We start from the raw sequence: 13,660 nt of genomic DNA, 5'->3' as shown, positions 1-13,660 counted from the left end.
AGACGACCTCTCTGAGTCTGAATCCTGTATATGGAGAACTTTAGTTGAACTGAAGTGTATAAAAGCACTAAGTATTTATCAATGTCCTGTAAAACAACCGTTAACCCTTTCACTTGTTTTAGAGCTCAGTGGGAAAGATGGAAACAGCAGCACTTCCTCTTAGTTTATCTGGCAAATCCATCCCAGCGTGTGTTGGTGGTCATCGCCATGGCAACGGCAACAGATGTTTATTTGCATCAGAGGAGCAGAAGGTGAAGGAACTGAGACATTTAGTTGGAGTAGAGGAATAGAAACAGAAGGTGAGGCAGGAAACAAAGCTGCTGCTTCACTTTCAGGCTCCTGTGGTTTGGACCCCGTCCTGAACGTAGACACACACTAAAGCTTTTAGCCCTAATATGACCGTGTGTGTGTGTGTGTGTGTGTGTGTGTGTGTGGGCCTGAACCACTTTATCTCACAATTACAAACACAAGACGACAACCAGCTCAGAGATGGACCACTGCATTGGCTCCCCGTGTGTTTCAGGATCCATTTTAAGGTTCTCTTACTGGTTTGTAAGTGTCTTCATGGTCTTGGACCTTCTTATCTCTCAGAACTACTTTTATCCTATGAACCTTCACAAACCCTGAGGTTCTCCAGCGCTGGCCTTTTAATAATCCCTGGTGAGGTGTTGTTCCAGCTTTAGGAACAGTCTGTGGAGAACCTCAGGGATGCAGAGAACGTTCATGTTTTTAAGAAAAGGCTCAAGACCCACTTTTAACTAATTATTGTATCATTTTAGGATTGTTATCTTTTATGATGTTTTTGTTTTGTGTATTTAAGTTGTCTTTTTAGTAATACTGTACGTTCTGGTTCTTTGGTTTGTTTTTGTTGTTTGATACATGTTGAAGACATTTCTGTAAGTGAAATGGGTTTTTAGGTGGTTTTGTTCATTAACTTGGGAGTCGCCTGTTGCTCACGCCTGGATGACTTTGTTCACCAATGGATTGGCTTTGGTCTGTATTTGTATAATTCACAGATTTTCCATAAAAAAGGTGAAAAGTGTTGAAGTGATGAGGCTGATGTGTCACTGCTGTATCATCTACCCTCAGGATTATTATCCTTTGTGATGTAGGTTTGAGCTCCGTCCGTCCATGCTAGTTAAGGGGACAGCTTTTCTCAGAAACTTTTTAAGATTAGCTCGTGTATGTAGCTTCAGGGTATCAATACCTTGATGGAGTTCGAAAATGAGACAATTACCCCGTATGTGTCACGGGGGCGCCAAGGGCCCCCACTTATCAAATGACTACTCCTCCGTTAGTTCTCATTAGATCGGAATGCCGTTTGTTTGAATACACTATGAATGAATATGATGAGATGCTCGGAGCCCTTTTTTTTTTAAATGGGGCCCCCCATTTCTGGTAATTTCCAAATTTATGGGAACATAGTCATGTGATATATCATTTTAAAGGTAATTCACTGTAGATTACGTTTATGCCTCGCACAATTCAATTAGGGGCCCAGCCCCCTTTTTTTTCGGTATTTTCCATTAAAGCCGTTTCCTCATGTATTTGTGAGTCAAATATTGTGACAGTTGGTGGTACCGAATCATCGACACATATAATATATGAAATTTGGTGCATTACTACGTATGTGCCACAATAGCCCCATTTTTTAAATGACTAGTCCATTAATTGATATTCTATTCAGCGTAGATTACGATTTTACGTCACACAATTTCATTTGTTTTACTCGGTGGAACCGAGTCATTTCACTGAATTCTTGTGAACGTGGTACGTGATACTTGGCGCAGGCCACTTGCCCGGCCGTGGTTCATCAGAACTTGTTTTTACTGTTGGAGGTATCTTCAAACGGGACCGTTGAAAATAGTCATTTTATATTCTAATGTGATAATATTTTTTCTTATGTGCACATCTAAGTTCTTAGATTTAGAACATTTAGGAAAAGGTTGGGAGATATACTGAGAACCAATCTGGCAGGTGATGTTGATGACTGTCTTCTTATCTATTTATCTGCTGTGTTGTAGGACATGAAGCTTGGAGGTGGCGCTGCTCGTAGGACCATCCAGACCCTGGGCCAGAACTTAAAGATGGAGCGTAGAAACACTAACGCTGACAGTACGTAATGTATCCACAAACCAACCACTTTAAGATAAAAACTCTTCATAACCTCTGTTTATAGCCATATGTTCTGTCTCTTCCAGTGCTGAGATGTATGATCGGCAGAGTTTATCGGCCATGTTGGAACGACTGAGCATTTCGTCTCTGACAGTAAAAACACGTACGAGACAAACGTGCAACACTAAATAAATTTATTAAAAACAAAACAAAAGTGTACAGTGAATGGAGTTAAAGTGCAACAACAAGCTGGAGTCAAAGTTTATGGATCATCATAAAGTTTACGCATTTATTGTGTCGGATATTTAAAGTTTGGGAGCCAGAAAATGTCAAAAAACAAACGTGAGAAGAAGTCATTTGTAAAATATTCTCAGCAACAACGAGTGAAGCCAAAGAATTGATGGTAGAAACCATTAAAATTCAATAGTTAACAGTCATTTAAATGGACAATGATGAACTTGGTTGAAGTGACTTGATCCAATATGTAGCTACATGCTAATCTAGGCTAATCATCTATTAGCTAGTTGGCATAACGGCAACAAACAGTAATAAAAACTTTTCCTCTGAAAACAAACCCAGTATTTCTGTTTTGTCGTTAAGTTAAAACGTCAGTATTTCACCAAAAAACTGAAGCGCCAAAGTTTTATTTAAACTCTGAAGAAACTGGTGAGCGTTCCTTGTCCAGTGATGAGCTTCTTCTTACTGGAGGCTTTATTCAGTCTTTGGTTTGGTTTGACGGATGCACCAGTGACTCGTTTCTTCTCCGGAGGTTCGTTCTCTGCCCCATCTTTGCTCGTCTGCTTTCTTTTGTTTCCTTTAACCGTCGTTACGCTGCCCGCGGTCGAGCCTTTTCCTGTCTTTGCTTTAAGTGCGTTTCCACTTCTCTGAACCAGGACGACTTCCTGCTGTGCCTCAGCTGCAAAAACAGAGAAAAAAAACAGGGAAATATAAACTCAGAATGAATGATTACCATAATTTCCTTCGTATAAGTCGCTACTTTTTACACTTAAAACAGTAAACGCTACTTATACAGCCAAGAATCTTATGTATGTGTTTTAGCCAATGTTAAAGTGGATTTATTCATCCCACGTAGCACAAACTAACCTTCTAACAGTAGGGGGCGGTAATGCCCTACTTTAGTCCGACCAGAACACTGATTTCTGAATCACGGAATCGCCCAATTAAAATTGAATCCACCGTCAAACAAGGAAAGGAACGTGAATGAAACGCTGTCATCGCGACATAATCAGAAATAAAATGGGCTATAAGTGACCAAAAATGGTGGAAAAAATGGTTGAAATGGGATTTTAAAAACCACAGAAGTTGGTTAAAAGTTGTGTGTGTGTGTGTATGGGTAATGTAATTTAAAATGTAAGAACAATTAGTTTAAACTGGAAAATAATGGGCGTGACATATTATGAATGTGGTTAAATAAGTGCTGCACGATGATGGTCAAAATGTTAATCACGATTAATTTCTTCAATATTGTTTATCATGTTGGGGAAAAAATCTGTTTTTTTATTACACTACTTTTAAACAAATAATGTGTGTACAGTTTACAGAGCAAAATGAAGCTTTAAAATAAAAAAAGATAAATTAAAAAAATAACCAAAGAATTTAAAATGTTCCAAAGACTAACAGAATAAATACATTATTACAGAATGCAGAGCCTATATTTGAAATGTAAGTATTGCCAACGATCAGATTCATTTAATCGTGGCAACCAAAATCGTGATCACGATTAAAATTTAATTAAATGTGCAGCCCTCGGTTAAATTGGCAAAAATAAGCATGAAATATGGTGAAAAGAGGTTAAAAAGTGACGAGTCAACATATGTGACATTAGGTGGAAAAGGTTTATAAGTGCTGAACAAAAAATGTGCAGAAAAGTCATTGAAATGTGATGTAGAAGTGTCAGAAATGTAGCAAAAAATACATTAAAAGGAGCAAAACATGTCAAGAAAAAGTGATGAAAATAAGTTAAAATATGGTGAGTTTAGTGTAGTTACAGAAAAAAGTAAAAATAAACAAAAATGGGCTCAAATTGTTCAGAAAATATTCTTAGTTTCTGTCAATTTAGCTCCTACCTGTGGGCGTGTCTACATCCACAGCTGGGGAGGGGCGGGGCTTAGGTGCGGGGTGCACACAGGTGGGGGTCTGACTACTGCTGGGGAAGTCCAGCACACGGTTCAGCGGTAGGTCATCGTCATGTTCTCTGTAGGTGATGGAGAACTGGGACAGAACCACTCTGTCAGTGCGCTGGAACATACCAAAGAAACACCAACATATTTAATCATGTTAGCGGGATTAGCATTTAGCTAACACCCCAATAAGTCTTTCTACTTCATTAGTGAATCCTCTTCAAAACAAAAGCACAAACGCTCATTAGGAAGCAGAGAAGAAGAAAGTTGAAACCAAGCCTTTCATCCACACTTTGATCTATGGCTGCTTTCTGTGGGATTAGGATTTAAGACAATCCAAGGATTTGATTCATCCTTCAGACCATCAAAGAGATCAAAGCAGGAAGGAGAACTTTTTAAAAAGAGTAAATGAGCCCAAACTGGAACTTCTGATAAAAAAAGCTCAGATCCACAAACGTCCAATCAGCTGCTCTCAGACGTTAGCTCATGGGTTAGCGTCAAAGACACTCACACTTTGTCTTTATCTGATAAAGCAGCTGTAACTAAATAAAATAACTACTAGGCAGTTTGTGAATATTACTTCAATGTTCCCTACAGTATTTACAGTATTTACTCCTTAGGACAGTAAAATAGGTGATTCTCTAAACCAGTGGTTCCCAAACGTTTCACGGTCCCCTTCAGACATTGAACCTGAAGCCATGTACCCCTTAATCCTGCACACTTAAATAAAACAATCATAACGTAAAATGATATACAATGTAGCCTTACAGTGAGTTTGACCTAATCTGTTGAGGAATAATGTATAATAATAATAAGAAGAATATTTGCATTTCCTGGAGAAAATGCAAGTGAGGACGTAGATGATGGAATTAGCATAGCAATAGCATTAAAATTGAGTATTAGCTTTAACATAGCATTATCATTAGCCTAGCAATAACAACAACAACCTAGCATTAACATTCACCTAGCATTAGCATCTCTATTTATATTCTAGTTTCCAAAGTTGACATTGTTTTTAATTTTCTTTCACGCACCCCCTATGACAATTCACGTACCCATACCCCACTGTAGGAACCTAGGCTCTAAATTATTAGAAAAGGAGGTATATATATATATATATATATATATATATATATATATATAGAAACGGCGTTATATACCGTGAAATCCATATAGTTAAAAAAGAAAGAACAAAATAGTGTGATATACCGTGAAATTCATACATCTAATCAATAATTGTGAATATATTTAAAAGAAAAGAAAAAGTTATAAATTGTAGGTGAAACCGTAAAGCAGCACAAATACAAAACATGAATAAAAATTAATAATACGGTTACAGGTCATGTAACATGTTCTGTGTAATTTAACAATCAGCCGATTGGACCCCCTGGTGGTCTGGATTTAGCCCACGGGCCATATGTTTGACCACGATGCTGTAGAGCCTCAGATACCACAGCACCCCTCGACAGGCAGCAGGTGATCCTAATCCTTTGGCTGTTTGTCCCAGACGAAGGCGTTTAGCAGACAGCAGGAAACCACAGTGTGGCTGAAGTGGATTCTTTATCTTTAAAGTCAAATTGATGTAGAAGCTTCTATTGCTCTGGAACTGGTTCAGGAAGTGGTTTTCAACCCTGGGACCATTACGGCCATTAAAGAGGAAAACAGGGCCCGCAGCACATCTGCTCCTGCAATCAGTGTGTGTGAGAGAAGCTGCTCAGCTGCTCCTAACAGTGACTCAGCTGCTCCCAACAGTGACTCAGCTGCTCCGAACAGTGACTCAGCTGCTCCTAACAGTGACTCAGCACTTCTTCTCCCATTCAACAAAGTCTCAACTGACAAATATATGGAAAATGTAGATTTCACGTTCTGAAACAGAAACAAATATCTGAACCGTTTGTTTTTTTCCCTTTATTTAATACATCCATCCGTCTCTACACATCCGTCGGTCTACATCCATCCATGCATCTACATCCGTCCGTCTTAATCTATTAGTTTACGTCTATACATCAGTGAGATGTTAGTCAGGTATGAACCCAGCAGGTCTCTCAGATCTATGGACACAGGTCAGATAGTGGATGGCTGTTCATCATAGGAATGGGATCCACACAAGGTTCCTGCTGCTTAACAGAAGGTTTTCCTTGCCGCCATGATGAATTCATGTTGGGTGTGGGATACATATGTATGTGTATATACGTATATATGCATATGTGTGTATCCATAAAATGAAGAGTCCGTCCTTAAGACTGCTCTACTGTAAAGTGTCTTGAGATACCATTGGTTATGATTTGGCGCTATACAAATAAAGATTGATTGATTGATTGATAGTGGAGCCCAGAACTCACAGTAACCATGGTGATGCTGCTTTTAGTTGTTATGCTGCAAAGAAGTGGAACAAACTGCCAGCAGAGCTGAAGTCAGCATCACATGTGAACATTTTTAAATCAGAGTTAAGGCTGGGATACATCATTGTTCTCAGCTCCAACTCAAACTGTGCGACTCATGTGCAGAGCTCACGATACATGTTCTCACACTGTACAGTCCCACACTCTGACATGATCTGACTGCTCACACTGTACGTTCATGGACCAGGAGCTGGATGGACAGATGTGGACAGTACAGTCCGTCAATTTTACAGCGGTCCATGCGCAGTGAGTGTTTACGGTAAGCCGGTCCGTGGCACCGCTTCAACTGTGCGATACCCTCACGAGGAACATGAGGAACATACCTTAGCTCTGAGCAGGTTGATACGGCTCTGGACTCTATTCTTCAGCGGCTCTGGAGAACTCCCCGTGGACACTTCAGGAGATCTGGAGAACAAAAAAATGGTTATTTACCATCTACATCCATCCACTACATCTATACTGTCTCTATACATCCATTTGTTTTAAATCTGACTGTCTACGTCCGTCTGTCTATCTATACATCCATCTACATCTATGCCTACATCTAAATATCTGTCTGGATCTGTCTACAGCCATCTGTCTCTATACATCCTTCTACATCCATCCGTTTCTATACATCATCTACATCTCTGCCTACATTCATCCATCCATCCACATCTAAATATCTCTCTCAATCCGTCTGCATTTCTCTGCCTACATCCGTCCACTTACATCCATCCGTCTCTATAAATCCATCCATCAGTCTCTGTTTGTTTCTCTCTCTCTGTTTGAAGTAATGTGAAGACTTTGTGGGCCTGATTTGGACGTGTTTCAGACGTGTGAATGTTACACAGAAGGACTGCAGCACTGCAGCAGGCTACATGGAAACAAAGCCACGCTTGTGTTTTCTATGGCTCTCAGACAGAGCTGAGGGCCTAAAAAAACTCTGGCTGGTCCTGGACCAGATGAGCTTCTGAATTGGTTCCTGGTTCCAGTCCAGAAACCAGGTCTGTTACACACAGAATGACTCCAAGGTTTGGTTCTTCTACAAACCCTGGTGGCTTGCTTTGGTTAGTTTTACAGCATGTTTACAAACAAACAGCATTATTCCTTTGGACGCAACGTACGAGTATAAATACAAGTACCTGAAGAGTGAGAGCATGCAGGTTCTCTCGGCTCCACAGAGGACAGGCTGGTCCTCTGACAGCAGCTCGGCTTTGTTCGCACACGGAGGAGCCGTCGCTTCTTCATCCAGCAGCGCCATCAGCAGCTTCACCGTGTCCCGGCCTCCCAGCGCGGTGGCGTGATTCACCGCGTGTGCCTTAGGCTGCAGGTCAGCAAACATATAAACAAATGAAGAAAAAAATTGAGATTTTACGGAAAAAGTTCCTAAGAAATCAAGCTGCATTTAAAGGTTTAATCAAGTTTTTTAATGATTTCAATAATTTGAAGATCAAATACAAGAAGAAAAAAGTTAAATTTGATGGAATTATTTTAAATAATGAGTGTAAAACTCAAAAATTACACAATTCATCTTAACTTTCTGCACATTTTGTCAAAAATATTTATTATAATCGAAGAAAAACTGAAGGACTAGATCCAGGAAAACCATTGTATTGTGGAGAGGTACCCGAGCTGGGCTGATGCCGCTGTTGCTTCCCTCAGTCGTGAGTTTCTGCTGCAGCTCCCTCATCCTCTCCTTCAGCTCCAGACTCGTCTCCTCGGCCGCGGCGTAAACTTCGTCTTCGCTGCTTCGACCTTTGAGCAGAGCCGCCCTGATGGCAGCGAGCAGCCTGGCCCCGCACACGCTGAGGACAGGAGAAGAAGGGCGTCAACATCTGTGAACGTGTGGCTTGGAAAGATAACTTTACTGAATTCATGTCATTTAATAAATACAATTATTTAGATAATAAACTAAAACATCCAAAAGTTTTACACATTTTGATGCATTTTCGGGAAAGTCGAAAAACTATAACGATTAATTTTTTCATCAGGTAAAGTGAGGTTTAGAAAAGGTGGTCGTATCATTTAAAAAAAAAAAAGACTTATTGTTTTGTATATTTTTGTGTCAATTTGTGCATGTTTTGTATGTCTTTCTGTCATTTTGAGAAAAATTTGAGTTTTGATTTGATTTTGAATGCACTTAAAAATTACTGCAGACATCAGATATAATGTCAAAAGTACAACTTTATTGCTGTGATTGTCCTGAAGAGTTAAAATACATAAAACAATCACAAAATAAAAAGTAAATGAGGCTGTTATTCAACTATTTCAAGCTTTAACCAGATTTAAGCAAAAGAACAACAGCTACTTCACAGTAGCTTAAATTTTCTGATTAAGAAATCAGATAACTACATATTTTATAAAATATAATATTACAAATAAAAATAATAAATTCTTCCCTTAGCATCTCAGCATAGTGTGAATAAAACTTTAAACAGGCACACATATACTGTAGCTACTCACAGGGTAAACACATGTAAGCAAAGAGGGGGCGGGCTCACATTGGTACGGTAACCCACAAGGACGGAACACGAAAAAGTCAGAAAAAATGTGGTTGGGAAAAATAAATCAATAAAAAATATTAATACTAATAATAAAAAAAAAAAATTTAAACTCGAATTTGCAAAATAAAAATTGTTTTTACCTACAAATTTGATAAAGCGATTTTTTGCCCAGCCCCATTATGAGTATTTGTATGAGTTTGTTTTTGTTTTTTTAAATTGTGTGTATTTTTCTGTTTTATGTATGTTTTTGTTCATTTGTGTATTTTTGGTATATTTTTCTGTTGTTTAAGTTTATTTTTTAATTGTGTGTCGGTTTTGTTGTTTTGCGTATGTTTTTGTTTATTTGTGTATTTTTTTGTCCTTGTGTATTTTTGTATATTTTCCTGTTGTTTTGTGCGTTCCACATATTCAGACTGAGGGCTATCAGTTGCCCGTGTCTGGTCTGGAGGTCAGTGACGACAGCGAGTGAGCCGAGCTCCGTAACCGAATCATTTGGGCAAACAGAGGTTGGCTGAGCACGCGGCGCTACACTGACCACAGGTGTTTGTGTGAGGAAACACGGCGCTGCGCTGAGAGCGGAACAAAAAGGCCCGTTGAAAGACACGCGTTGGCCCGAGCTGCTGGCGTCTCATCAGAGGGAAGCTTCACAGGAGCACAAACACAACCTGACAAGCTAATGCGGCTACGCTAGCAGCTTTGCCTCAACGCAGAAATGAATCTTGACTGAGAATGTAAAAACGCCCACATCCAGAAAAACCAGCATCACGTCCTCACAGGGAGGGTAGACGGTGCTATATTCTGCTGAGTCAAAAACTAAATGTGTTTCTCAGGACCAGCAGCATACAAGAACATAAATATTCACCAAAATAAAGTGTAATATCAACATTACAACAAAATTTATTATTAATATAAGATTAATAATGGAGTTAAATAATGTAATTTCACATTTCTAAGCTGTGACAGTACACTGAGATCACACGAGATTTTGAGAGATTTGACGTCCAGCCGTTAGCTGAACTTGCTAAAGCTAACTTCAGACCATGTGTTTTACAGTAAAAAAAAACATGGAGGAAATGTGATATTGTCCTAAAATGAGTGAATAATAAAAAGTCATAATTGTGAGTTAGGAAGTCATGATTATGAGAAAAAAGTCAAAATTATGAGAAAGTCATAGTCATGACAAAGAAAGTCATAGTTACGAGATGAAAAGTTATAATTGAGATTCGATGTATCTAATCCCATCATCCAGTGCGTCCTACCAACCTGGGGTCAGGGGTTTCTCCCAGTATCTCCTCCAGGCTGTCCAGGAAGTGAACGAAGAGCGTGAGTCCTTTGAGGTGCTTCCTGAGGGGGTGGGACTCAGATGGAGCGTAACCTTTCCCTCCCAGCTGGACGGCTCTGATAAAGGAGGTGACGGCCTGAGGAGAGAGAAGACATGTAGATACCTACAGCTGTGGAACACCTGGAACATCTGTTCTCACCAGGAACAGGGACGTGTTGCTGTCCCGCGCCGCGTGTTTCACATCGGTGAACGCCTGACGTCCCAGAGAGCGACTCGGCACATCCAGAGTCATCGCTAACGCCATGTCATCCTTAGTGTTGACCAGCAAACTCAGATAGGAGAAGAAAACTCTACGCACGGCCATTTTCACCTAAAAGAGCACAAGAAAGTCATAATAATGAGTTAAAATACAAAATCATAATCATGAGATAGTCATAGTCATGAGAAAAAGTCACAATTAGAAAGTGATAATTATGAGTTAGAATAGAAAGTTATAAAAATTAGTTAAAATAGAGTGATAATAATGACTTAAAATAGAAACTCATAATTATGAAATAGAAACTCATAATTATGAGATAAAGTCATAGTCATGAGAAAGAAAGTCAATTATTAGTTAATACAGTAGAAAGTCAATTATGAGTTAAAAAGTTTATGAGTTAGAAAAGTCATAATTATGGGATAAAAAGTCACAATTATGAGATAGAAAGTCATAATTATGGGATAAAAAGTCACAATTGTGAGTTAGAAAGTCATAATTATGGGATAAAAAGTCAATTATGAGATAGAAAGTGTTAATTATGAGATAAAGTCATAGTTGTGCCTCCAGTTTTTAAATGTGTCAGAGTTCAATGACGACTGATTGATGACCGTAGGACCAACCTGTGAGCGGAGGGGGTGTGGCTTCGTGTGGGGCGTGGCCGGGGGCTCCTGAACCTCATGGTTTCCAGAGAGAAACTCAAACAGGCTGATCTGAGATTAAAAAAAGTAAAAAAAAAATAAAATAAAATAGGAGCATAAATAATTTTCTCAGCAGCTAAAAACAAGGCTTCTTGACCACCAGTTATGTTGACACTGACAACCGTTTATTTTATTTTAATTAAATTTTTGTACATTGTTTCTCTTGTGTTAAGTATGGAATAATTATTTTGTTTGAACTGTGTTCCTGTTGTTATTTACTGTGTGGAAGTTTTAGTCCTGGCTTGGTGCTTTGTTTTTTAATCAGTAATTACTGTTAATTGTCATATCTACTCAGTGTATGACCTGCCTTTTCTCCCATTTTCCCACTTTTCGTCTAAATACGGGGCGCCGCCCTTGTGGCGATCCACAGTTCTCCCGCCCTTGTCCTCATGTTATATGATTGTCTTTTCATGTTTTTCTTGGACAGGATGAAACTGAAACAAAATGTTGTTGCTCTGTAACGTGTGCAATGACCAATAAAGATTGATTGATTACCTGTTCTCTTTTGTCATGTTGTATTTTAATACCTTCTATATTCTAGGTTGCTTTTTAAAATTTGGCCAGAAACACCAGATGAAAACAACCCTTTTGTCTATTTATTAATATGCATTATCACTTTTAAATAATCAATACATTCAAATGAGATGCTCACAGGGCTGAGGGGCTCCTGGGGGTCAGAGTGGACCCTCAGCTGTTTGTACATGAGGAGAATGTCAGGCAGGTCCACGGTGTTGGAGACCCTCAGGAAGGACTGGTACCCCTCCATGATGAGCTCATAGCTGTGGGGGCGAGGGCTGGGTGGGGGGGGCAGGTGGAGTTTGTCTAACAGTAAGTGTTTCCAGGCCATCAGCACGTCACTCAGACACACTTTGAACTCTCCACAGCCCTAACACACACACACACACGCACGCAGAGAGAGTTATCCTCCAGCCTTGCAATTAGCACATGCTGATGTCATCAGTTTTATTCTTGGGTAATTATCCGACACCTTCTCACCAGTGTTATTTTAACTCCGAGGGCGTCTCGTTTAACCGACGAGTGTCAAACTCATTTTAGTTCATGAGGTCAAACAGGATGCAGATTTAAGGCGGGAAGTTGACCATTTTAAACATTAATATTTGCACTTCTACGTATAAATGATGTGTAAATTATGCAAATGACCAACAATGCAGGATATTTATATTTTCATGTCATTGCTGTTGTTTTTTGTGATTATTTAGTTGATTTCTGATATGGTTTTGTGTGTTTTTACAGTCATTTGTATATTTTTTTAAACGTTGTTTTATTTGTGTTTGAGTTAATTTGTGTGTATTTGAAGTCATGTATATTTTGTTTACATTAGATGTAATTTTGGGGCCACTTTGTCAGTTTTACGAGTATTTTTTTGCATTTTGAAGTCGTCACTGTTGTTTTTGGGATAATTTTGTTTATAACTTTTGTGTGTTTTTTAACGTCAATTTTTACAGGATCTTCAGTTTAATTTTCTTGATTTTTGTGACCGATTTTTATTCAATTTGTGGAAATTTTGTGGAATAATTTGAGGAAAATTTTGTTATTTCAACAATTTGTGATTAAAAATGAGCCCTGCAAATAGTTTCATTGAAATTCTGTATTGGCATCATATTATCACTTATAAAATCTATTAATTCATTCATATTAATTGTGAATTACTTAACATGAATTATTATAAGCCCACCTGTTTGTTGATCTCTGCCATGACGAGCTGTAAAACCATCAGCATCCCATCAGCTCCCAGTACTGTGGTCCTCTCAGATGATAAAACTCTGTGGCTTTCCCTTCTGAAGGTCTTCATCATCAGCTTCAGCACATTTACACAGTCCTCCATTATTATTATTAATATTATTAGTCCTGAGGCTGAAACAAAAAAATAAATATTCATCACAACTTTACAAATAAGCAAACAAAATAGCATCAAATTGTGTGTTAACATTGACAGAGCTCTGACAGAAGGAATAAAGAGTTAAAAAAGAGAAAGAAAGAACGTAATATAACATAACTTAGGTATAAAATGCAGAATTTTATCCAACTTTCTAAGTAAAAACAGTGAAAGTTAACTGAAACAAGTATATTTTCTGATCATTTACAAACCTATTAACTTACAGGTTGTTGTTTTTGTTCAAATAACGCAAAACTACAAAATACCCACACAAAAAGAGGCTTTTAAATGAATAAAATGTGTTTTAAATATCCTCCAGATTGACGCTGAGCGAGTTCTGATGACGCAGTCAGGAAGCGGTTTGAATTTTTAAAAACCCA

General features: G+C 38.6%; 1 protein-coding gene across 3 annotated transcripts; it reads right to left on the bottom strand.

The window, feature by feature from the left end:
- Positions 1-2,292: 2,292 nt before the first annotated feature.
- Positions 2,293-13,644, bottom strand: parpbp (PARP1 binding protein). Of its 3 annotated transcripts, none has more exons than XM_028450621.1 (11): positions 13,505-13,644; positions 13,080-13,258; positions 12,036-12,269; positions 11,306-11,395; positions 10,626-10,796; positions 10,408-10,562; positions 8,268-8,445; positions 7,783-7,964; positions 6,982-7,063; positions 4,203-4,374; positions 2,293-3,031 (listed from the first exon to the last, which is right to left on the bottom strand). In XM_028450621.1, the coding sequence occupies exons 2-11, from the start codon at positions 13,227-13,229 to the stop codon at positions 2,763-2,765; spliced, it is 1,683 nt and encodes a 560-aa protein (XP_028306422.1). In that variant the 5' UTR covers positions 13,230-13,258; positions 13,505-13,644; the 3' UTR covers positions 2,293-2,762. The 3 variants fall into 3 exon arrangements, with proteins under 3 accessions (XP_028306422.1, XP_028306423.1, XP_028306424.1); XM_028450622.1 differs by having other exon boundaries at positions 13,493-13,630; XM_028450623.1 differs by lacking the exon at positions 12,036-12,269.
- Between the last annotated feature and the right edge of the window lie 16 nt (positions 13,645-13,660).

The sequence above is a fragment of the Gouania willdenowi genome, chromosome 6 (genome assembly GCF_900634775.1).
Source record: "Gouania willdenowi chromosome 6, fGouWil2.1, whole genome shotgun sequence".
In the NCBI taxonomy this organism is placed as follows: domain Eukaryota; kingdom Metazoa; phylum Chordata; class Actinopteri; order Blenniiformes; family Gobiesocidae; genus Gouania; species Gouania willdenowi.
The sequence above is the reverse complement of the archived record's forward strand: the minus strand, read 5'-3'. Positions and strand labels throughout refer to the sequence as shown.

What these genes read in the sequence shown, in the direction of transcription:
- parpbp (XM_028450621.1), bottom strand. Translation starts at nt 13,229, where the DNA reads ATGGAGGACTGTGTAAATGTGCTGAAGCTGATGATGAAGACCTTCAGA. An exon ending in TCAACCTGCTCAGAGCTAAG is followed by an intron (nt 4,375 to 6,981) that starts GTATGTTCCTCA and finishes GGTATGTTCCAG; the next exon opens with CGCACTGACAGAGTGGTTCT. An exon ending in GGATGTAGACACGCCCACAG is followed by an intron (nt 3,032 to 4,202) that starts GTAGGAGCTAAA and finishes CTGTTTTTGCAG; the next exon opens with CTGAGGCACAGCAGGAAGTC.